General features: G+C 46.5%; 1 protein-coding gene across 11 annotated transcripts in view; it reads right to left on the minus strand.

Moving 5' to 3' along the window:
• The window catches only part of SDK2 (sidekick cell adhesion molecule 2), a 330246-nt gene that overhangs the window by 80890 nt on the left and 224293 nt on the right, over positions 1-25063 (minus strand). For all 11 annotated transcript variants that reach the window (XM_077924059.1, XM_028713980.2, XM_028713965.2 and 8 more), the window contains exons 3-4: positions 10990-11096; positions 3481-3628 (exon numbers count right to left, since the gene is read on the minus strand). In XM_077924059.1, coding sequence (XP_077780185.1) covers positions 3481-3628; positions 10990-11096 — 255 coding nt within the window. The remainder of the gene's footprint in view (positions 1-3480; positions 3629-10989; positions 11097-25063) is intronic.

Consider the following 25063-nt stretch of genomic DNA (forward strand, 5'->3'; position numbering starts at 1 on the left):
GATTGTGGGCCCCACGTGCACTGCAGCATGAATACACGTATGCAACATTTGTCGGACTTCGCACACTTTCTATATGCTAATTCTGTGCGCCGGGCTCCACAGCCCCCAACTTTGTACCCTTTTGAGTGAGCTGTGCCTGGGAGCAAACAAGCAGAGAGTTGGCTGCTAGGAAAGCTTCGGCTCGTGAAAAATTACCCTTTGCCAGAGGGGAAATGCTGTATCGCACTATGAATGTGTCTGTCTGTATGAGGAGACATGGCAATTTTTCGCCCTCTTTCCTGAACAGAGTATTACAACCCTTAAGAAAGAGCGAACACCCTTCCTTACGTCTCTCTCCCTCTCCGCCCCCCTTCTCTCCCAAATTCATTTTCTCCATGATAAACAAAGCCATTAGTTTATCAAGTCTATCTCCGGATTTTAATGTGATGCGCCTGAGACATCTGTTAAACATCCTTAATGTTAGTTTAACAAGGACACATTCTGCCGCATTCCCTCACACTTTCTCCCATTAAGAGGGGAAAGTGGCAGGGTTCTCTCTGACAAACAGCCAGGCTAATGTGTCTGCCTCGTGCCTTTCCAATGGGGGAGAAGGTTGAGGAGAGGAGGTTGCGGCGGGTTTTCTTTCAGGGTGTGCTTTGTGCCTCTTCCAGGGTGCATCTCTCCCTCTCTCAGAGTAGAAAGCATCCTGGCCTATCAATATTCATAATGCTGTGCATGTTGCCAAACCGTATTTTTATCTATAGGCAACCTACTCAGACGCCTACCCTGGCATGCCATGTAACAAGCTGACTGCAACAATTCCCTGTAGGTGTTGGGAAAGTTGTTACGCCTCTTCAGTATCCATGATGACTCTTGGAAGAAGACTACAGCTGAGAGCAATGCTGTCAAGGAGAGAAGGGAAAGACACAGAGAAACCCCACCCCCAGATCATCACAGCAAGGGTACTGGAGATAATATGGCGATTGATCTCTGAGTTAAGGTTAAAAAAAGAATGTGTGTATGTGTGTCTATGAACCTCTGCTCTTTCTTTCTAACGCAGCTGTGCATGTTCACATTTGCCGCTCTGTAAAGATTCATTTGCTTTATTCTTGGGGGGGGGGGGGGGGGAGGGATGCAACAGGAACTTGGGACCTGAAGTCAAGCGCTAATGATGGAGCAGAGTGAGCCCATTAACAAACTGAATAACACAGTCCTGGCTCCAGGCCACAATTCAGCTCAATGGGATGCGTAGAAAGGAACTGTTGCTTATCGCCATCAAAAAACAGGGAGTACAAACTAAGGAACGCTCATCCAAACTGACCTTCTGCCCCACGCTTTCTAGGCACAGTTAAGCCACGCTTTCCTGGACGCAGACTTGGAAAGCCCGGACCTGTGCCTAGAAATGGGAGCAAAGGTAAATGTTTGATGACCATCCAGTTTGTTCGAAGACAGCAGGAATCCACGGCTCCGTCTGCCAAGCCAACAGCATTCACCGGCTGGGGATTTCTCGCTCAGGAGATGCCACTGCTGGATCCACTTTTCAAGGAAGGACCTCTTTGAACTCTCTTATGAATATTAATCAGCTGTAATTGCTGTGATATGGTTGATGGAGCCAGAATGGAAGGCAATTGGCATGCAAGCATTACTCTGCGGTGTCTCTGAGGCAGGGTGGGAACACGGGCCGTTACGCAAGTGGCTCCCGAGGGGACACTTAGCTGGCAAAGTGTGATGAAATGCTGGCCACCTTAGAGGGGAGCGGGAAAGCTTCTCTGGGTGCTTCTAATATGGGGGGGGGGGCTTAAAACTGTAAATTGGTTGTTAAGGTATTGCAAGCAAGTAACTGGCAACAGGCATTTTTAAAAACTTATCAAATTTTCCCTGGAAAGGATTAAATTGGGGTTGGGCAAAAGGGCTGGCATTTTGATGCCAATGTCACGTGAACGCTGAAAAAAGCTGGCATGCACCCCCTGAGATGAACAGGGAGACAAAGCAGGGATTTCTGAGAGAATGAAAGCAATTTCCACTATTGGTCAGATTTTTTTGCTTAAAACAGAGGAAAGGTCTATGTGTCTGGATGCATGGACAATCTCCTTGCTTTGATAGTGATTTTATGTATGCGGAGAGTACAGTGGTACCTCATGTTAAGTACTTAATTCGTTCCAGAGGTCCGTACTTAACCTGACAGCCAGTGTGGTGTAGTGGTTAAGAGCGGTAGTCTCGTAATCTGGGGAACCAGGTTCGCGTCTCCGCTCCTCCACATGCAGCTGCTGGGGGACCTTGGGCTAGTCACACTTCTCTGAAGTCTCTCAGCCCCACTCACCTCACAGAGTGTTTGTTGTGGGGAAGGAAGGGAAAGGAGAATGTTAGCCGCTTTGAGACTCCTTAAAGGGAGTGAAAGGCGGGATATCAAATCCAAACTCTTCTTCTTCTTCTGAAACTGTTCTTAACCTGAAGCACCATTTTAGCTAATGGGGCCTCCCACTGCTGCCGCGCCGCCAGAGCACAATTTCTGTTCTTATCCTGAAGCAAAGTTCTTAACCTGAAGCACTATTTCAGGGTTAGCGGAGTCTATAACCTGAAGCGTATGTAACCTGAAGCGTATGTAACCCGAGGTACCACTGTAATGGTAAAGAACCTAATGTGGGTTTGTGGGTTTTGCTCTAGGGCACAGGTGACTAACTGCAATCTTTCTGTGGCACCGCTGTGGGGCTCAGGAGGCCAGTTTTGCCTGCACCCCTTGCCTGCAGAGGTGGCAGCCCCTCACCCTTTTTCGAACACTCTCCTTTGTGGTGTGTTCCCTCAGCCTCCTCTCTTCTCCTCTCTCCTTGGGAGTCCTCTGGGCAGCCATTGCTGCCGCCCCAGGTCTCTGAGTTGCTGCTCCCTGCCCCAAAGAGAGGGGCCTGGGACATGTCTGTCCATTCCAAATAGCAAGGGCTGGCAGACTTGCTTGCTTACTCTGAGGCTGGCTCAGCTCCTGGCAACCAGCACCCCCTGGCCAGCCCCAGAGCCACCACTAGCCTGGGGAGCTTGTAGCCAGGGCTGCTGCAACAACAACTGTGCAAGCCTTTGGGAGGCAGAGACACTAGAGGGCATTAGAGGAGGGAGGGAAGGAAAAAGAGACAGAGGCCAGTTTTGCCATCATTCAAGGCACCCCAGGGTGTCACGGCACACTGGTTGAAAACCACTACTCTAGGGGTTAGTGCCCCAGTTAATCTGTGAGTGGGCTGCTTTGGATGCCGTCATCACGGTGGGAAGGAAAGGGAGCACAACCTAATTGTGCTTTTTGTCCCTCGTGCTTCTCCAGCTCATCCAAATGTGAACTTGCACTCCTCCCCTCTATGTTTATCAAGCCAAACATGCAGTGAAATAGCAGGCCTTTGAGGAGGATAATAAGAAGGCGTGTGGTTCCATTATCCAAAGTGTGTGGGCACTGCTTTTCCCAAACACCTTCCAGCATTCTTTTAAACTCCGGTGGTTCTTCTAAAGGCCAGTTGTACTCACATGCGGCTGCTGGGAGGGATCTTGCGTCCATCACGGAACCATGTGACCTGCGGGCGAGGAAAGCTGGCCATGCGGGGAGCGCGGATGACGGCGGCTTCCCCGTGAGACACACTCTGCTGCTTCTCAGTCTCCTCAAAGCTTCCCATATCTAGGGAGGAGAAAGGAAGAAAGAGCAGCAAACAGGTTAGGTGCAAGGGCAGAGAAACCAAATACCTGGCATTCTTAGAGCCTAGCTGTACAGCAGGTAAGTTGTAGGCTACCACTACGTTTAAAAACGTTCCCAAGAACCCAAAGCTTTGCGATTCTCCAATTTATACATGGAGGTCCTATGCAAGTGGATCAGGAAGATTATGAGAACAGGGTGGTACAATGAGAACTTAAGATGCCACATGGTAAGACAGAGTTTATTAGAAAAGGCAACTAGGCTCCTACTTTTTCTGATGCAAAACCAGGACATATGTCTTCCAGGACATACTCCTGAACAAGTCATGTGACTCACGCCTTGCTCTTCCCCTGAAAAAACACTTTTTTTTCAGGGCAAGAGTGTGCAAGATGGCGGAACACATAATGGCCGCCAAGATCTCGTGAGACAAAGCGGGATGTCCCTTTTTTTCTGGGGCACTTGGAATGTATGCAACTTGTGGGTCATCAATCTGAATACAGCTGGCCAGATATGCATGGTATGGGCCTGATAACCCTCCTGTGCTTGTCCTCTGCCCATAGCTATAAATGTGAGGTGGTGGTGGTGGAGGCAATGGCTATCAATATGCTGCATGCCACAATGCAGTGCTCATGGGCTGCAACTGTATCCATGGGTCCCAGTTGCATAAGCCAGCAGTGCAGTGCATTCTAGCCCAGTGTCATCAAAATGCCATAATCTAACTTCATTACAGGATTCCTGTGTTGGTTCGCAGCTGTCATCTTGACACCTGGAAATTTGATAGATTTCCTCAACCTTTACTTGGCTACGCAGCAAGTCAGCTCTCATGCGGTGCTAGTTTTGTTTTGGGCATGAATTGCTAAGTGCAAAACACACACTTATATCATGCCAGTCATGAAATGCTGCTACTTTTATGTATAAACGGCAGGTTTTTTCTTGCAAAAATAGATGGGAGAGAGTATCTGGCCCATTCTCAGTCACCGCCCGTGTGCACTTCGAAAGGTGGCAATTTATATCGTGTGAGTGAGCACCCTTCTCGGCTGACATGATACGGTACGCATTTTGTACTTGCAAATCGGTTCCCCGAGCGCAAGCAAATCACCAGAAGTGGGCACAAGTTGCAGTGGAGAAGCGTGGCTCTTCTGCAAACAGGTATGGCTTTTCAGCGAGACATTATTGAGCCTGTGCAGGTTTCTTTAGAACATAGACTGCACAAATTAATGTTTCATGTGCTTTAAATTGGCAATGACCCATGCTAAAAAGCAAATGTCTTGTTCTCCCACGCTCGATGCAATCTCCTCTGCTTATACACTCTGCCTATGCACGTTCATCTGTGCACCTCCCCTCCCAAACGCCCACACTCACAACCCTCCACTTACAGTTCCCAGGCCTGCCCCCCCTCCAACACTCATATAATCTCCATTCAGAGGTGCCTTTCCCCTTTCCCCTCCTCACACCATTTGATCAACAGTTACCTTGATGCTGCTGGGATGGAGGTCAGTGCCTCCTCGTGCAGCGCAGCTGCTTGTGTGCTTGAAAATTTATAGAACCTTTAATAATAATAGTACTAATGACAAAATTGGGGGGGGGGGCGTGGGGAGACATTTTATTGACTTGCTTTAATTGCTGTAATTAAAAACGTGTAAAGAATCTCTTTTTAATGACTTGGCCATTAGCGTTAGCACAGCTGCCTGATTAATTTCCCATTAGCTGCCTGATTTGCCACCAACCTTTGGAGGGGGGGCTGCTTTGGGGAAGGTGTGGGGGGGGGGAGAAGGTGATGATGGAGTGAATTAGGGGTGTTCAGATCTCTTAGGTGTGATCTGTAGGGCTTGGGTAATAACATAGGACTTTTATTGGTTAAATGCTGAGGTAAACTGCACACTGGCCAGGCGCCTCACACACGCCAAGGAAGTGCTACTTGACAATGGTGGACGGTGTCTGTCGCATTTGGAATGTGCCACAGCTTCAGGGGGCTGAAACCCCTCTGAGTTTGGGGCAGCTGCTTCGTGCTTCTTTCAGGAGTACCTGTTGTACCCCATCTCTGTCTTTGGGTGCTTCCAGGCGGAGGGGTGTGTGGTTTTCTTTTTAAAATCACTGTCCGCTCATTGTTCTCCTGCTGTAGGTTACACAACTTTCCACATTTCAACAGGTACACCACCCTCCCCTTCTACTATGTCAATATTTGCTCACTTTTTAGGGGATAAAGAGCTGCCCCTGAGAGCCATGCTCACCACGTGGGAAAGCAGACATGCCCTTCCAGTTCTCTTAGCCACTTTCATCCACACTATACATTTAAAGGGGCGTGGGTGGCGATGTGGTCTAAATCTCTGAGCCTCTTGGGTTTGCTGACCAGAAGCTTGGCAGTTTGAATCTGTGCAATGGAGTGAGCTCCTGTTGCTCTGTCCTGTCCCAGCTCCTGCCAACCTAGCAGTTCAAAAGCACACCAGTGCAAGTAGAGAAATAGGTACTGCTGCGGCGGGAGGGTAAACAGTGTTTCCGTGTACTCTGGCTTCCATCACTGTGTTCCGTTGCACCAGAAGCGGTTTAGTCATGCTGGCCACATGACCCGGAAAGCTGTCTGTGGACAAACACCGGCTTGCTCGGCCTGAAAGCAAGATGAGCACCACAACACCATAGTCGCCTTTGACTGGACTTAACAGTCCAGGGGTCCTTTACTTTTACTTTACCTTATTTAAAGAACTACTATGCCGCTCTAACCGCCAGGGCTCCCCACCACCCCAAAGAATCCTGGGAACTGTATTTTGTTGAGAGTCATTAGGAAACCCTTAACGAACTACAGCTTTCAGGAGTGAGAGCCATGATGTTTAAAGTGGAATAAGAGTGCTTTAAATATATGGCATGGCTGTGACCAGGAGGTTTTCATCCTGTAGATGCAATATGATTTACAAATTCAAAGTTAGGAGATGTTCACAGATCTCCCCTTTCCCCCATTTTTGATGGTGATTATTTTCTTTTCCCAATTTTCAGTGGTTATTTTTCTTCCTGGCAGAGAGGCAGAGAGTCGTGAAAGTCAGCGTACTAAATCTTGGCGGGGGGTGTCCCCTCCCCACAGCACTCCTTTAGGCTGCAAGCAACAAGGTGCTCCTTCCCTCCCCACCCCTCGCCAAGACGTTCGAGTGGCTGTCTGGATTTTAATTTTCTTTCCCTGCTTCGGCTCGTAGATCTTCATTCCCGAGAATGCTGATGAGGCACCAAGTCCACTTAAGATTATTCCTGATGGAAAGTGCTTCTAACAAGGAGCGTCAGAGGGAGGTTAAGCCCCCATCGTTGGAGATGTTGGCCTCAGGGCTCCCTGCACCTGTAATTTCATCATGAATCTTGTAACCGTGGAGGAAGATCCCTTAAAAAAACGAAAGCTGCAAGAGTCGTGAACGTTTTCGGTTTTTCTTCAAGCGATTCCTGGTTCTCTTAAGTGCGGGGAGATAGCTAAGTGCACAACGGAGAGTCACTGCCACAATACAGAAATTGGTTCTGGCACAGTCTTTGCAGCATTAACTTTGTAGCAGCAACGCGCAGTGGTGAAGGAATACACAATTAGAAAAGGGTGGGTTTTAGTTCTTTAGCTTCTGGATAGTGGAGCCGCTTAATGGGTGTCCCTATGTATTTCTTTTTTCTTAATTAAAAAAAACAACAACACACAACCCAACAAAGCCAGGAACCTCAAAGTATCTTTGAAGGTGCTTGTGCATTATTTGAAGCCGGACTCCAGGTTGTGAATTTTTAAAAATGGTGGCTCCTGCAGTTGTGGGCAAAGGAATACGGAAGAGCAACATCAAAGGAAGAGAAGAGGGAATTAAGGCTTGGAAGAGTGCAATCAGCTATTGTGGTCCAGTGCTGAGACCAATGCCGGGACTTTCTGAGTTGTTCTTTCACCAGCTGAGATGCTCTCTTGCTTCTGATACCCACCCACCCCTCCACGCTTGTAGACGACGCTCCTCCAAAGCATCTCTTTTGTTAGGATTAATTAAATGGCATCTCCCTTTCCCAGGCGGTGCTTCTATAGTCTGTGTAGTGACAGCAGAGGAAGCCTTGCAGGCACCTTGTCAACCTTGCCTGAGGCCTGAATTAACACACACACCCTGCTCCCGCTGCTCCTTTCCTCTGGTTGGTGGTCACGGCGCTTTCCCCTGCTTTCTTCTCCAGCTCTTGGCTCAGCAAGTTATTTCTCTTCTTCTCCGGGCTTTTGAAGTCTTCACAGCGTGCACTGATCTGGCATGCAGAATCCGTTGTCAGACCTAGCCTTTTGGTGTCTGGGATCTGCTGCCCGTGCAGCCCGATGCTAACCTGGAAGAACCTAGCAAATCTCAGAAGAGAAACAAATAAGAACAATGAGAAGAATCCAGGCCTGCTTGCCATTTCCAGCTGCTCCAGATGACTTGAGGGCTGAGCATTCATCCAGATTTTGTTTCACAAAGCTTATACGGAGGTCGGATCATACTCGGTCTTTATCATGCAGTTGTTTGCAGTGTGGCTATATGAAAATGTGCGTTTGCCCTGCAATCATCCTGATTTGCTTGTGGGATGTTTATACACCTTCCCATTAGTAGTTCATTGATTCCATTTAAGTTTGTGCAGTTAAAGGTGATCAAAGGGCTCCACTGAAAATGCGTTTCCCCATCACTTTCCTAACTGTAAAATGTCTGATTCATCCCCACAGAAAAGCCCCTTCCCAGACACCCACCCACCCGCCCACCAGCTGTGCTGAAGCATGAGGCTCTCTAGCTAAGTGCCGCAGGAGGCAGCCAACTGAACCACAATCTTCAGTCGCCAGCAGAAGATTTGTCATCTACACCCCGGCCTCTTCCACCCCACCTCCCTGCACGTCGGAGAGACCAGGGCTGATTTATATGGGCGGCTTGTCCCTGCGTCAGGCAATGGCGCTGTAATTGTTATAAACGTTGTTTGCTTTCCCTGCCTTCCAGAGGGTGCTGCCGAGAAGAACTGCTTGCTTTTGTTATAAGCCATCTTAGGGATTTAACACTTCAGGCAAACAGCCTCCTCCTCTTCCTTGGGGTGAGATTCACATGCAGTCCCCTTAATGTTCCTCCATGCTTATTTGCCACTTCTACTCTCCTGTCTCCTCATGGCTCTGTTAGCATTGGGGGGGGGGCACACGTGACCCCCTCGCAACCTGCCTCCCAATCTCCCAATGCCCCTCAGTCCTGCTCTGTTTTCTTCCTGCAGCTCTATTACAAGGGACTGAAGATAAAGCTTTCACAAGTTCCCAGCTCCGCTTGCCATAGGAGATTTGCAAATAGGGATGACAGTGGGGGAAAAATCGGAACGGTCCCCCCTCCCTTTTTTTAAAAAAAGAAAGCAAATAGACCAACAAAGAAAGAAAAAAGAGACATTTTAAGATCTGTCAGCTTGGAGGAAAGGGGCATCGCTTTGGAGGTTCTGTCATTTGGCACTGCTACAAAAGGTCACTTCATTGTTGTCAGAGGATTAATAAAGTGTGATAAAATTGGAAGGTGACCTCTCATGGACAGGACATGGCTGCCGAATACCCTTTCATTATTGCTGTATCAAAAATTCCGCAGCCGTCTGAGTGGTGTCCTTTACAAAGTCCTCTAATCTTGATCAGAAGAAGGTGAAAGAGGCCCTGGTTTGATGATGTTCTGTCCCTGCGGTTCATCACTCACCCTGTAAAGAGACTGTGCCTTTCTTTTAATTTGCATTCCTCCACCTCCACCTTCCAGCTGTTGATTCCAAATCCACTTTGCACTGCTCAACTGAAGAGCCCTTTAGCACCCAATAATTTCTCACCTAACATTTTGCTCACCAGGAGCAGTCCAGATCTTGCTGCCTGATGACCTTGACTACTTGTCATAAAGATATGCTGCAACTGAAACGTTTCTCTCTCTGTGCGTGTGAAAGAGAAATCACACGTGATAATAAGGCCACAACTAACAAACCTCTGAAAAAAGCATTTCCTGGTTGTGACGGGGAAAGGGGTAATTCAGACAAGTTTAGAAAAGTAGGACAGAAGGTGCTCAGAGCGGGAAGGGGAGTCGAAGGGAACATCAGCATTAGAAATGAACTAGCATTCTTCCCATGAATTCTTTCAGACTATCTTTTAGGTTTTTGGGAAATGATATATAATGAAATGAAGAAAATGTTTAAATGGGCTATTCCCAAAAGACCAGAAGCTTTTTTTATAGGTATAATAGGGACGGATGTTCCAAAGATGATGACCAAATTATTAATATAAGTGTCAACAGCAGCAGCTAGAATATTATATGCACAGAAATGGAAAGAAGAGAAGGTTCCAACGAGGGAGGAGTAACTTTTGAAAGTAATGGGGACTATGCAGAAATGGCAAAGCTGGCAGCGAAATTAAAATATCGAAATGACAAACTTTTCATAGCAGAATGGAGGCCTTTTGTGGACTATTAAAAAACAATACTACAGTCAAACGAAATTCAGGGATTTGAGATAAAAGCAGTGAAAGAAAAATGACAAAATACTTGTAATAGAGAAACTTTTTGTAATAGCTAAAGATATAATGCAGTAGAAAAGGTCTGAGTCAACTTATGAAACAATGTGTTCGATTTGAAGGTTATTGTGAAAATGTTTGAATGAAGGAATATGACATGACTGGGATTCTGTGAGAAGGCACATGATAGGTCTACACTCTAAACCAATAGCAGTTTAATGCCCATTTTACTGTCATGGCTTTGCCCCAAAGAAACCTGGTGATGGTAGGTTGGCAAAGCCATGACAGTAAAACGGGCATTAAACTCCTATTGGTTTAGAGTGTAGACCTATCATTGTTCAGGAAGGACACATATTCAAATAGTTTATTGGTCCTCCAGTCACTTCGTTGAAGCCCTATCATCCAACGGGCAAGTCCCTTCATTCGGGGTAGGTAGCACGGGCATGCCTGGGGCATCCTGGCAGAGCAGGGGAACAGCTCCTACTCAAGGAAATTATTCCCCAGGTTGTTGCTCTTGTTCCTCCCTGGAACCTCATGGGGTCTTGGGGCCTCCCAAGCATTCCAGAGGTGGTGGGAATGGTCAACCTCTCTTGCCATCATCCTCTGGCCTCTTGCTCTGTAGCTCACATCATGGATTATTTCCCTGTATCAGTGGCGTAGCGTGGGTTGTCAGCACCCGGGGCAAGGCAAGTAATTTGCGCCCCCTAACCCGTGGATTTGCGCCCCCTAACCCGTGGATTTGCACCCCCTGCCCCCTAACCTGTGGATTTGCCCTAACCCCAGATGTTGCGCCGGTGCGGCCGGCCCCCCCTGCACCCCCCATGCTATGCCACTGCCCTGTATATATATATTTATAAACTTTTTGAGCATGACATGCGCCGCGACTTACATGCCACCTGCACTTCAGTCTGCCTTTGCAGAAGGGCTCCCATGCGATTGCGCACAATGCAGCGGTAGAAGCCAGCATGCGTACGGTCCAGGGATGTGATCATGTACCTTGAAAAAAAGAGAGAGAAAGGAGGGGGAGATGACTAAACAGATCAATGCAATACACAATCAATGAGGTAGATAGTAAGGGCAACTGTAATCCCATACATCTCCTGATAGGCTAAAGTGAATTACTGTTGTGTACACTGTGGCGACATGGCCTATATCAACACAAACTTTCATTATTTACTTGCCGATTGATTATGTGGTAGCCTTTACACTCCATTTTCGTGGACAAAAAAATGAAAAAAGGTAAAAGTATATAAAAGCCAAAAAAATTATGAAATCTGCTGCTGGAATAAAACTAGGAGAGAAGGGTCGAAGAAAGCAACTGGTCTTACATGATGCTGAACTTTTGGAAAACAAGCATTTTTAATTCGGGATTCATTCCCACAGGCACACTCCAGTTAAAGGAGAGGGATACACTTTGGTTAGGTATCTGCTTGGACTGGAAGATGTCCCTTTTGTTCCAGCCCTACAATTTTGTGGTTTTTAAAAAATATTTTAAACCTATATGGGAGAGAAACTGACCACATTGTTTTGGATAAAATGAATGTGCAGTGCACATATTTGGGTGGGGAGGGAAGGAAGTTGAGAATCATTGCTCCCAAGGATGGCTGCCTGACTAAACTAAGCAGGCTAAGCCAAGCTAAAGGTAAAGGTAAAGGGACCCCTGACCATTAGGTCCAGTCGCGGATGACTCTGGGGTTGCGTGCTCATCTTGCTCTATAGGCTGAGGGAGCTGGCGTTTATCTGCAGACAGCTTCTGGGTCATGTGGCCAGCATGACTAAGCAGCTTCTGGCGAACCAAAGCAGCACACGGAAACACTGTTTACCTTCCCGCTGGAGTGGTACCTATTTATCTACTTGCACTTTGACGTGCTTTCGAACTGCTAGGTTGGCAGGAGCTGGGACCGAACATTGGGAGCTCACCCCATCACAGGGATTCGAACCGCCGACCTTCCGATCGGCAAGCCCTAGGCTCAGTGGTTTAGACCACAGCGCCACCCTCATTGCAGAGCTAGAGAGCCATAAATTCAGGTTTGGTATCAGGACCAAGTATGGGAACTGCAAAATTTCCTGTTGGGAAGATGGCACTCCTTTGGTTGCTGCTTTGAACTCTGAATGGTATTGCCGTACTGCTTTTTAAAGCATACACGCACTGGGTCATCTTGGAGAAGTAGTTTCATGGCAAAATATGAGCCTGGAATTTGCATGCTGCTGCATCTCTGAATCTGAGAAGCCATATAACCACCTTGGCCAGTTGATTGTGTGGTCACACTCTCTTGCTCTGCAAAGATCAAGTATGTCAGTGCTGGTACATCCTGTGCCCTTACGGTACATCCTTGTGCAAATTAATTGAAACAAAGCATGTTTTCTATCTTACTCGTAATCCTGTACTCAAAACAAACACAAAAAGTCAGTTGATCATTATGGTGTCGGAAGCCTGCAGCCAATAGAAGGAATGATGCGCTCGCCACAATATATTGAGCTTCTACGAAAGAGAGTTATTCCAGAGCTGGAAAAGAGGTATCTTGACAGTACTGGGATATTGCAGCAGGATCTAGCCCCCTGTCACACATTGAAAGTGGTGAAGAAATTCATGACAGAGCAGCAAATACAGGTACTTGATTGGCCAGGGAATTCCCAGGATGTAAATCCCATTGAGAATTTGTGGGCTATATGCTAAAGTCGCCTCCGTGCTGTAGACTGTACGACTATGGAGAAGCTCACTCATGGGATCCGAAAATCAACAGTGACTGTTCAAAACTAGTAGACTCCGTGCCAAACCGTGTTCAAATGTTGCTTAAAAATAGCGGAGGTCATATCCGTTACTAATGGTATGTATATGTGAGTTTTGTACAATAAACTACATTGTTTGTTTCAATTAATTTGCACAAGGGTGTACTATGAGCCTTGCATGTACTTTAGCCAAATTAGAGAGCTTGGAACTTTAAAATGATATCCAGCATCTCTGAGGCTGTAGCCAGGAGCCACCACCATATCTGCCACACTGGCTCATATGTGATAAGAAGGGACGTTTGGTGGATATGAACACTATTAAAAATGCCAGTGTCACAGGCAGCATTTGCTTCTATTTTTCCCTTAACCTTTATAAACCGATTGTAAAAACAACACCAACCCTCTAAGCCACTGACAAAAATATAAAACAGAACATTAAAATTCTCAATAAGAAACAATTAAAACAGGTATTTAAGAGCATTCAAATGATGCTTAAAACCAACAGTGTAGCTAAAAAGAGACAAAACACATGTAACTTTCTACAGGTTTGGGTAGGTTTGCTTGATTCAACTTGCTTGTTGATTGGTGCAAGATTACGTATGTATTTCTCAGTACAACAGATAGGTTGAAATAAAAATTGGGAAATTATATAAAGGACAAAGTTGACCTATAAAAAAGAACAGTAAGTAGTATCCAACATGTGATTTTTCTGAAAGTTGTTGGGCGTCTGAACTCCTGGCTTCTTCTCTCAGACTCTGGGCTTCAAATGAACATCACAAAACGTGAAAGTGAAGCAAATCAGAGAAAAGGCCAGAGTTCTTGAGCTTCCACTATTTCAGGTTCAGAGGTATTCGTATTCCCTGGTCCTGCTTAGAATTTTATTTTATTTTTAATGAAAAAGGGAATGTGGGCTACCCCGTAACTTGTGAAAATGAAAGCCTCTGTTATCATCTTTTCTGCCCATTCTCTCTCCATTTCCAGCAATCCCCAATGTGGATATTCTAGAGCTGGAAGAAGTTCAGAAAAGGGCAAAACCAAAATGATCAAGCGAGGAAAGGTAGCAGCATTTGGGACTTTTTTTTCATTTAGAGAAAAGGTGACTAAGAGGTGACATGACAGAAGTATATAACTTCATGCATGGCATGGGAAAGGTGGCCGGAGAAAAGTTTTTCTCCCTCTGCCACAACACGAGAACTCATGGACATCTGATGATGATGATGATGATGATAAAAATAGGCTGGGTTTCTCCAGCCACTCTGGGCAGCTCCCAACAGAATATTAAAAACATGATAAAACATCAAACATTAAAAACTTCCTTAAACAAGGTTGCTTTCAGATGTCTTCTAAAAGTCAGATACAGTGGTATCTCAGGTTACATACGCTTCAGGTTACAGACTCCGCTAACCCAGAAATAGTACCTCGGGTTAAGAACTTTGCTTCAGGATGAGAATAGAAATCGTGCTCCAGCAGCGTGGCGGCAAGAGGCCCCATTAGCCAAATTGGTGCTTCAGGTTAAGAACAGTTTCAGGTTAAGAATGGACCTCCGGAACGAATTAAGTACTTAACCCAAAGTACCACTGAAGTTGTTTATTTCCTTGACATCTGATGGGAAGGTGTTCCACAGGGTGGGTGCCACTATTGAGAAAGCCCTCTGCCTGGTTCCCTGCAACCTCAGTTTTCTCAGTGAGGGAACCGCCAGAAGGCCCTCAGAATTGGACCTCAGTGTCCGGGTTGAACGATGGGGGTGGAGACGCTCCTTCGGGTATACAGTCATACCTCATGTTACATTTGCTTCATGTTACGTTCTTTCAGGTTACATCCCGCGGCGACCCGAAAGTACCGGAAAGGGTTACTTCCGGGTTTTGCCACTTGAGCATGCGCAAAATGACATCAAGCACATGTGCAGAAGCGGCGAATCGCAACCTGCGCGTGTGCAGACACGCCGCTGCGGGTTGCACTCTTTTCATGTTGCGAACGGGCCTCCGGAATGGATCCCGTTTGCAACCAGAGGTACCACTGTACTGGGCTGAGGCCGTTTAGGGCTTCGAAGGTCAGTACCAGCACTTTGAATTGTGCTTGGAAATGTAATGGGAGCCAATGTAGGTCTTTCAGGACCAGTGTTATATGGTCTTGGTGGCCACTCCCAGTCATCTGATGAAGCTATGAAGCTGAATGTTAGAAGATTTGGGACAGATAAACTATGGGCACGTAAACTATGACACTTCTTCCCATAGGAGGCAGTGGTGGCCAGCAAATTGGGTGGCTTTAAAGAGGACTAGACCAATTCACGGAGGATAAAGACTACCAATGGTTTCTAGCCATGATGGCAATGCTTTGCCTTCGCAGTTGGAAACAGTAATCCTTCTGAACCCCAGTTGCTGGAAACCACAGGCATCTGTTTGGCCGCCATGAGAACAGAATGCTGGAACAGATAGGACACTGGTTTCATTCAACAAGCTCTTCTTATTTTTTTATGTACACAGATTATTTCGTCAGCACTGTGCAGTATAGCATTGCTCCACCCCACCCCACCCCACCCCATAAAATGTGCATGGAACTTTGCTATGTCTCATCAATGCAGTTGTAACTGCATGTCATGGGGGGGGGGGAATGGATCTATGTTCAAACAGGTTTGAAGCATCCTTATCACTGGTGGTAACTTCAAGAGACTGTGAAAACTAGGGGGAGTTGCTGAAATATGTGGGTTTTTCTAAGCATGGCAGCTGGATGGGGATGCTATGGTGAAACAAGTTTGAGGACATGGGCGTGTGAAAGCCCGGGAAATGAAGTAGGAAAAGATCATGGAAAAACCAAAGAGGAACATGTTATGGGGCTAGCAGGAAAAGCTTTCCCTTTAGGCTGCAGAAAACCTGGAAAGAGTGAATTAATCTCAGGCATTCATTTATGTAGTTTCTCTGCAGCAATGAAAGAAACCAGAGGATGGAAACTCAAAGGAAATAAGTGAAGGAATTCAGACTGCTTCCAGCCCCCACATCCTAAAATTTAATCAAGTACTAAAAGTGCCGGAGGCTCCTTTGATACGAGTTTGTTTGTATTTTTCTTTTCGATACGCAGCTTAAATTAAACTTTAATAATGAGAGGTGATCATCTAATGGTTGCCTTGAAGTCTGGAGACACTTCTCCCCCAGTGCAGACACATTGCTGTTTGCCTGCGGCGTGCAGAAAAATTCATCTCTACCTGTGGATAAAGAGGGCAAGAGACCCCCTCGGACAGAGCAGGAGAGCTGAGTGCCTGCCCTCCTGATGTTGGCGCAGGGGCTGCCCATGTAGTAGTTACAAGGCGGAAGGCTTTGAAGTACAGAGGATGTTTCAAGACAACAAGGTGACATAAACACAAAGGCCAATAGGGCATGGGAGGAATAGGCAGCCGCTATGCTTTTCCAGAATACTTGAAATGTCAGAGAAAGCCTCTGAGTCCATTAGAATTAGAGGACAATGGTTCATTTAAAGTCTCTGGCTGCTATCACCCTTACTGTGATATGTCCAGTCCAGGGATATATGGAGGTTCCTTTACAGAAGAAGCAACTTATCTTCCATGCAAGTTCCCCATTCTAGCAGCCCTGGGCCCACCATATGCATAAACACAAGAGTCCTTCACAATTCTTCATCCACTGTCCTGATGGGCATGTCAATGAGCAAAGTGCAGGGCTGTTGGAGAGGAGATTGCAGCCCCGCTTGCTTCTCCACAGTTGTTCTGCTGCACTGAGCCAAGCCTTGATTATAGCAACAAGCACTTTGTGGGGCTACCCTTGGTGCAAAACATGCCGGCTAGACTGTTGATAGTGATCAGATTATTGCTACCACTCTGGTGTTCAAAAGCTTCCATTGGCTGCCCATATGCTACCAGGCCAGGTTAAAGGTACTTGTACAGTGGTACCTCGGGTTACATATGCTTCAGGTTACATACGCTTCAGGTTACAGACTCCGCTAACCCAGAAATAGTGCTTCAGGTTAAGAACTTTGCTTCAGGATGAGAACAGAAATTGTGCTCTGGCAGCATGGCGGCAGCAGGAGGAGGCCCCATTAGCTAAAGTGGTGCTTCAGGTTAAAAACAGTTTCAGGTTAAGAACAGACCTCCGGAACAAATTAAGTACCACTGTATTAATTTACAAGATATTTAACAACTTGGGTCCAGGATAACTCAGGCAATGCCTGATTCATTATATCCCATGGCTCAGATGCAGAACTCTCATCCACCAGCAGCAGTGTGTTCAATATTGTGGACTCAGTTTTATGGAATCCCTTCCAGTTAAGGGCACACAGCCCCCCTCTCTCTGCTGAAATTCTGGAGCAGGCTCCCCCCCCCCTTCTATTCCACCAGGCATTTAACTGAATTCTGATTTAATTGTTTTAACTGATTTTTAGCTTTGTTGTATTGAGTTACCTGTACACCCCTTAGAGACAAAATTTAAGTAAGCATTATACAAATTGGCGAGACAAGTAAGTAAATAATAAAATGCCCCAATGAACGTTAAGATCCCCATCCTAGCATGCTGCTGCGAATTAATCACCAGTCTGCATGCTGACACAGGCTCCTGAGAACCCTTGAGCATCGCCTGGCTTCTTCTTAGTTTTTCCATTTCTTTCAATAGTGATGTGCCCTTCGATTTTCACATCCTCTTTCATTCCTATATTAATGTGGTCCTGGAAAAAACCCCCAAAAACCCACACCTACACCTACACCAAAAGTGTTCGACACTGCAAAATTCTGTGCTGAGGGGGAAGATTTGCAAAGGATGGCATTGGGGGTGCAAACACAGGCCTGGTTTAATCCGCTGATGAGTCTTTTGGCCTCAGTTGGCTTGGATAGCAGTTCTTAGGCAGCAACCCCCCCCCCCCACTTGCACGGGAGTAAAATCCATTTGATACAGCAGGGCTTACTTCTAAGTAAGCACGCAGCGGATTGCTCCATCAGTCTTAATCCCCTCTCCAATGGCTCACCAACCTTTCAGCAGTAACTGCCTCTATCTCTGCTGTTTCAGGACTTGACTTAGCTTATCACACAAGAGCTCTGACCATAATCCTCAACTCATTCTTAAATCCACCTTTCTCTCCTTTTGACAGGCTAGCTCCAAACTTCTTAATTCTGCCAGCCTATTGGAGGGAGTTGTTAATTCCTAGCGGTGGTGCTCCAAACCCACGTTCCGTGCAAGGGAAGGCTACAAATTCCAGCACAGCTGTCCAAAGACTCCATGTGATGTTTGGACAAAACTCCATGCCAAAGCTCTGGGATGTTGGCAGGGTAAACAAGGACCTGAGGGCTATCTGGGCTTGACAGGGCTGTTTGCCAGCTCCTGTCCCCCCCCTCTCTCTCTCTCTCTCTCTCTCTCTCTCTCTCTGCCTCTTTGCTTCTTATAGCTATGAAGTCCTTTGCCAACTGGCTGGAACACCAACCTGCATTTTATCCAAGGGCAAGTACCACGTGCAACTTTCAGCATCCTGCGTATAATGCGGACAGACTCATTAGGCCACAAAGACAGCAGTGCTTGTGGTCATCACAAACGCCTCATGTTTACCCTCTCCTGCATTAAGGGCCTGACAGGTGAAATGGGAATTGCGTTTGCTCCAGTTCAACACACTGGTCTATTCAACCCTGTACTGGGACTCAAGAGTTCGGCTATACTACTGCAAAGGTGAATATCTCAATTGAGCCTGTAGGTGGCAGCATAGGACGCCCTACTTGGAAACCACCAATCAGGTTAAATGAGGTTGATGTCCATAGGAGTTTTCATTGGGAGTTTGCATCACCCAACCTCTTTTCTCAAGGCCTTGATGTTGGTGCCTTAATGGAGGAGTGAAAGGGCACTGGATGAGCTTGAGGAAGGCATGCCATATACTATCAGCAATCCTTCCTTTTACACCAATGGGGGACATTGTGGAATTCATCTGTGATTAGCAGAAATGAGCTGGGATACAAATTGGCAGGGACCATCACTTAGGGTCACCTTTGGGCACTATGTCAACAGGCAGATTCCCCAAAAGGTGTTAGTGATGCTTAGAAATGGGACTGAGCTTGATGGCTTTTAATGAGGGGAAATCCAATCTCTATGAACAGTGGGTTTTTTCTCTCCAAATGTTTTTCTAGGGAACTCCTTAGGCTATGAAAAAAAAGGAAAAGAGAAATAATTAAAAATACAGCCTGCAAGCTTGGTTGCTACTGCTCCCTCTCAGTGTGTGCTCCCTCTTGTCTCTCATATCCCTTGGCTCAAGCACAAATAAAGTGGAAGAAAAGGAAGGATTGAAATGAACCATAAAAGGTATAGACAGAAGGAATTGAGGTGTGCATATTGCATTAGGGTCCTTTGGTACTGCTGTGACATTTTAATATATGGGGTCTTCCTTCCAACAAAAGGTGAAGGTTTTGTAAACTGTTGCCAAGAGGTAGAAACGTTTTGATAAGTAAAAAAAATAGTTAAATAGATAAATAAAATGAACAAGTCTCCATGGCATCATTGGATAAAGACAAATGTGGATTTCAATGGCAGGCAGAATTGACCCTTTGCTCACTGGCTGTACAGACTGCATTACGAAAATGTATACCAGCCCTCGGTTCTTTCTCCTCTTCTTGTGCAGCAGGTGAATTGCCTGCCTTTTTAAACATTTAATTTACTTAATGACATATAAACATTAATACCCTTTTAATTTTTTTAAATGAAATGTTCTAAAAGCAAACACTCCTCAAATCCTGGAGTATTTATTACTACTTTTTAAATGTTTCTTGATGTTTTAAGATGAATCTGAATGCACAAATGATGTCACAGGTGCTAGCCAATCGGCATCCCATTCAATTTGAACCAATCTGAAAGCCTGCAATAGTGTCCGTCCCCCCCAGCTCTCTTTGGGAGAGAAAGTACATTTGTCTACACATCAATGGAGGCACTCTCAGACTTCCTCTGCCATTCTTAAAAATGTTCTGTCTGTCTTCATCCAAAGTAGCCTCCATAAGAGAGAAAATCACTATTATAGAGTGCCCCCACGTGTACTCCCTGCTGCCTGCCCTGCAGTGGTTCCTATGCTTTAGTCCTGTTGTAGGCTTTAACTACATGAGCTGGGAATAAATAATAATAATAATAATTAAAAAACAACAACAATAATAAATTTATACCCTGCCCATCTGGCTGGGTTTCCCCAGCCACTCTGGGCAGCTCCCAATAGAATATTAAAAACACAATACAGCATTAAACATTAAAAACTTCCCTAAACATGGTCCCCTTCTGGGCCCAAAGGAGTCTGCAAGGACATCTTACACAGGAGGGGTCTAGATCTGAGAGAGCACTGGGAAAAGTCCCTCTGGTGCAATCCTTCCTCCATTGGTGGGTCCCCTCCAACATCACCTTCATCCTTTTCCAGGGCTGCCATTTTAACCCACTATACCCAAGTGTGACACATCATCGGGGGCATTGTAGGAAATTTAAATGGTGGGCTCCGCCAGCGTTCTGGGGCCTACGAATGCTGAGTGCTGACGCCTGCCCTGCTCTTAACTGCTTCAATCACCTAGTCTACCTTTTTAGGTTAAGCAATTGAAGGTGTCGTTTTCACAAGATATATATAGAGAAAACACTTTTACATGCTGGGTACAACTGCTGGAACTCAGCCATTCAGAAAGACACATTAAACACTCCTGAATCCAAGCCAGCAGGTAATCTAGACAAAGAAGACCACACAGCACTTGCAGATAGTGGCTGGTTTCTCTCTCCCCTTTTTCTTTGCTGTATTCAATGACATTCATCTATCTTATCGTCAAGTACTGTGCCTTTGTTTTCCTTCCTTGAATCTAAGAAAGAGTGTTAGCTCAGTCATTAAAACACTTGATCTGAAGTCACCTGTGTTGTTGCTGCATACTGGGAGGGAGAGGGGGAAAGGCAGCGGCAGGTGAGTGTGGTTCAGAGGCACTGGCAGGAGGCACTGGATAGGCTCCGCTGGTGCTTTTGCACCACAGCAACCTCCCCCATCCCCTTTTCTGTCCTGGTATTCAGAAGTGGCACAGTGTCAGGGACTGGCAGGACGCTGATAAGGGTGCATCGAGGGAAGATGGGGCTGGTATCTGACTCTCGTGGTTTGTGGGGACCTGTAACAGCCAGAAGGCAAGCGCCAGAAACAGGGGAAGCTTCAGAGCTGCAGAACAGAGCAAAAGATGGGTGTGAAGAAGAGGAAGAAGAGGCAGGTCAGGCAAGCGAAGGGCTGGGTGGTTCCCCACCCTCTCCTGCACCACTGTCTCCCAGAACCAGCAGAGAACTGAAGTGAGAAGAGCAGAGGCAGCTTCCAGGTAGGCATAGTCTCTGACTGCATGTGTGCAGCCCGTTGGGGGAAGATACATAGGATGGAGGAGGGCGTGTGGCCCCCTGTCGCTGCAACCGCTCCATACAGTGCAGACCTGGGAATAGCTGCCTATATGCTAGGCTCGTGTGTGTGGGTATTCGGAGTTGTGGAAACTACTGTAAGTGTCAGCTCTGACAATGAAGAGTTAACTATCCACTGTGTGCATTGCTTTGGCTGCAGAGCACCCTTGACACGCTGGTGACTGGAGATCAGGTGAAACCTGCTGCCCCACCCTGCTGTTTGCTACTGCCACACAGGCATGATGTAAGCCAGGGCTGTCTCTGGAACAACAGTCCAGGGGACAAGGGACTATGTTGTCGCACTGCAAGAAGCAGGAACTAAGGCATGTCTTGCTAGTCCCAGAGTCTTGTTTGTATGCAGGAAAGTGGGCAAATGGTCAAGGAAGGAAGTGGACCACACTAGGAAGTACTAAGTCAAGAGAAAGAGTCAAACTATTGCTTCAGCTACACTGTACTGGTTTGTCAACACAGTAAGGTAAGGTAAGGTAAGGTAAAAGTAAGGTAAGGTAAGGAAAGGTAAGGAAAGGTAAAGATAAAGAAGATAAAGATAAAGGTAAAGGACCCCTGGATGGTTAAGTCCAGTCAAAGGCGACTAAGGGGTGCAGCGCTCATCTCGCTTCAGGCCGAGGGAGCCATCGTTTGTCCAAAGACAACTTTCCAGGTCATGTGGGCAGCATAACTTAACCGCTTCTGGCGCAACAGGACACCGTGACGGAAGGCAGAGTGCATGGATATGCTGTTAAGCTTCCCGCCGCAGTGGTACCTATTTATCTACCTACACTGGTGTGCTTTCAAACTGCTAGGTTGGCAGGAGCTGGGACAGAGCAGCGGGAGCTCACTTCGTTGCACAGATTTGAACTGCTGACCATCTGATCAGCAAGCCCAAGAGGCTCAGTGGTTTAGACCACAGTGCCACCCACTCCCTTATCAACACCGTATAGTCTACACTGCTAGTCAGTGGTTCTCTAGGGTTTCTCCTGGGACCTTCTGAACGTAAGAGGAAAGGGAGAGGAAGTTGTGCTGCGCAGGAGGAAGTGCTTGGACTAACAGGACTTTGTCAGTACAACCAGTCGTAGAATATAATATCTCATTCAACAAAAACGCAAAGCACCAGCACATAGAATGAAAATACAAGGGCATAAATATTTATAATTCTATAGAAGTGCTCTAATGGGTGTCACATTTATAACTAATAGCATTCTGTCTTTCTGTGTAATGCCCAGATGTAACTATCAGCTTGGTTGTTTTTGTTTTTTTAAATCTAAGTTACTATTAACTAAGTGAATTCATAACCTTTATTTGACAATAAATCCCCCTTTTTGCTGTATTGAATAAAATTAATCCATTTTACAAAGTATCGTGTCCTTTTTTCTTTCTTTCACTGAATCAAATAAAGTGTGTTAGCTTAGTCATTAAAGCAAAATCCTGTACTTTTAACAGATGGCAAAATCGACAACCTCCACTTCCTTGTAGGATGCATTTTAAAATATGGAAATGCAAGGTCGGATACAGTAGTCAGAAAAAAGTTCTTCCTCAGATTTTTGGCGATGGTTGGAGAAGGAGCAGGGGCAAGCCCCAGGAAATTCATAGGATGGATTAAAATTGGGAGGGGGGGCCTTGCTACCATCAGAACTCCCCCCCAGTGACTACCAGCCTTCTTTTTTTGGAAGGGGGGGGGGTCCCAAAGGCTGCCTGGATTTACATTACATTATGATATAGTGGTTGCTCTGATGAAAAATGTGTCAGCCACAAGCAGAGATTGTCATTTCCTTCATCAGAGCAGCACCATCTCATCATATAACTGCTCCTGGGGGTGTAGGTTCTCCAGGGGGCAGAAGGGTGGCCGCCAGCTGATGATGACCGAGAACGACAGCAGCAGCAATGGGCTGGGGCTCCCCCACCCCCAAATTATTCTTCAATCACCAAACACACACACCAGATTGCCACAGAGAAAGGGACAGCAAAATGTGGGGTGCGGTGAATATTGGCTCAACACTAAATATTGTCTAAGAAGCTGCAGGTGAGGACTCAGCTACTAAAATTGATAGGATTTGCTTTATATTGGTGACTCTCAAATTTCAAGCTGTGATGACCTACTCACACCACACTAAGACGACCTATGGCTTGCTCCCTTAAAACAAAGCCTTGGTGCATCTTACAGACTTCTGCTCTCGAAGATCAACCAAGATGGTCCTCTACATGCACAATACCAGCCATATGACAAGTGTACATTATAGGAGTAGAACGACAGGCATTCTCAGTGGCTCTTTCACAGCCCTCCAACTACGGCCCCACGTGCACTATACATTGAAAGCATCAGCATACCACTTTGAACTGTCTCCCAAAGAAACCTGGGAACTGCAGTTTGTTACGGATGCTGTTAGGAGAACCTTATGTATTCCTCGGATCTACAATGCTCAGTGATTTAACATTTGATTCTAATTCCCAGGGAATTCTGGGAAATGTAGCTCTGTGGGGGCAACCATTTTAGATTTAATAGCTACGTGTGTGTGTGTGTGTGTGTGTGTGTGTGTGGCTGCTTTGAGTTCTTGGGACCTGTGAGTTCTTGGGACCTGTTAGAAATGGTGGGTTGATTATCTAAATAAATATCTAGGCTGCACTCAAGATCTACCTGTGAGTACCATCCCAACCTCAAACCTCACTACGTCCTCAACTGTTAGCTTTGTGTTTCCCTTGAATAAAAAGGTAAAGGTAAAGGTACCCCTGCCTGTACGGGCCAGTCGTGTCCAACTCTGGGGTTGCGCGCCCATCTCGCTTAAGAGGCCGGGGGCCAGCACTGTCCAAAGACACTTCCGGGTCACGTGGCCAGCATGACAAGCTGCATCTGGCAAGCCAGCACCAGCGCAGCACACGGAAATGCCGTTTACCTTCCTGCTAGTAAGCGGTCCCTATTTATCCACTTAAGTGCACTTTGCAAGTGCACTTTGACGTGCTTTCGAACTGCTAGGTTGGCAGGCGCTGGGACCGAGCAACGGGAGCGCACCCCGCCGCGGGGATTCGAACCGCCGACCTGACGATCGGCAAGTCCTAGGCGCTGAGGTTTTACCCACAGCGCCACCCGCGCTGTTGTTTCCCCTGAATACAAAATGCCAAAAGCTCACAAGGATCCCGCCATCTGCCTCTGAACTGAATCCAAACGTTTAGCATCCACTGGCTAACAGTGCACACACATGCCAGCATTGGCAGTCTGGAAGCAAGCAAGAAAGCAGGCGCCTGAATTTGCAAGAATGGGCCATCTGAGAACAGGAAGCCGACAGGAAGCAGGCGAGCAACTCTCAAGCAAATAGCTCCCTCCTAGTACAAAAGTATGGAGACTGAAGGAACCATTGGGTTAGAGAAGCTTGGTCCATTTTGTCTAGTATTGTCTACTCTGGCTGCCAATGACTCTCCAGGGTCTCAGGCAGGTGTCTCTGCCCATCTCCCTGGAGATACTGGGGATCAAACCTGGGACCTTCTGCATTCAGAGCAGATGCTCTTGAGCTACGGTCCTTCTACCAGAGTCTCAGTTTCGAGATGTGCCACTTCCTCAAATACCTGACACTGTGTGCTGTCTCAGATAACCAACGTCAGACTCCTTGTGCCACCTGCTTGAAGGACCGGGGCAAAATATTTCTGGCAGCTGGCTTGACGGAAATGTGAGCAGTGATGAGGCAGACTGCTTGGATTCTAAAGGCAAAGGCATTAAGGGAGCAAAACAGCCCAATGGAAAGCAGTGGCAAAGGTGGCAGGAACATCTACACCCCCCTCCCAGCTGTTGTTTTGCACCCTTTCAGCTGTGAGTCCTTGAGTGTCACTGCTGATATTCAAAATGATCCTCACTTGCTTTAAATAAGATATTTCAATTTCACCAAG

The sequence above is a fragment of the Podarcis muralis genome, chromosome 2 (assembly GCF_964188315.1).
Source record: "Podarcis muralis chromosome 2, rPodMur119.hap1.1, whole genome shotgun sequence".
Taxonomy (NCBI): Eukaryota; Metazoa; Chordata; class Lepidosauria; order Squamata; family Lacertidae; genus Podarcis; species Podarcis muralis.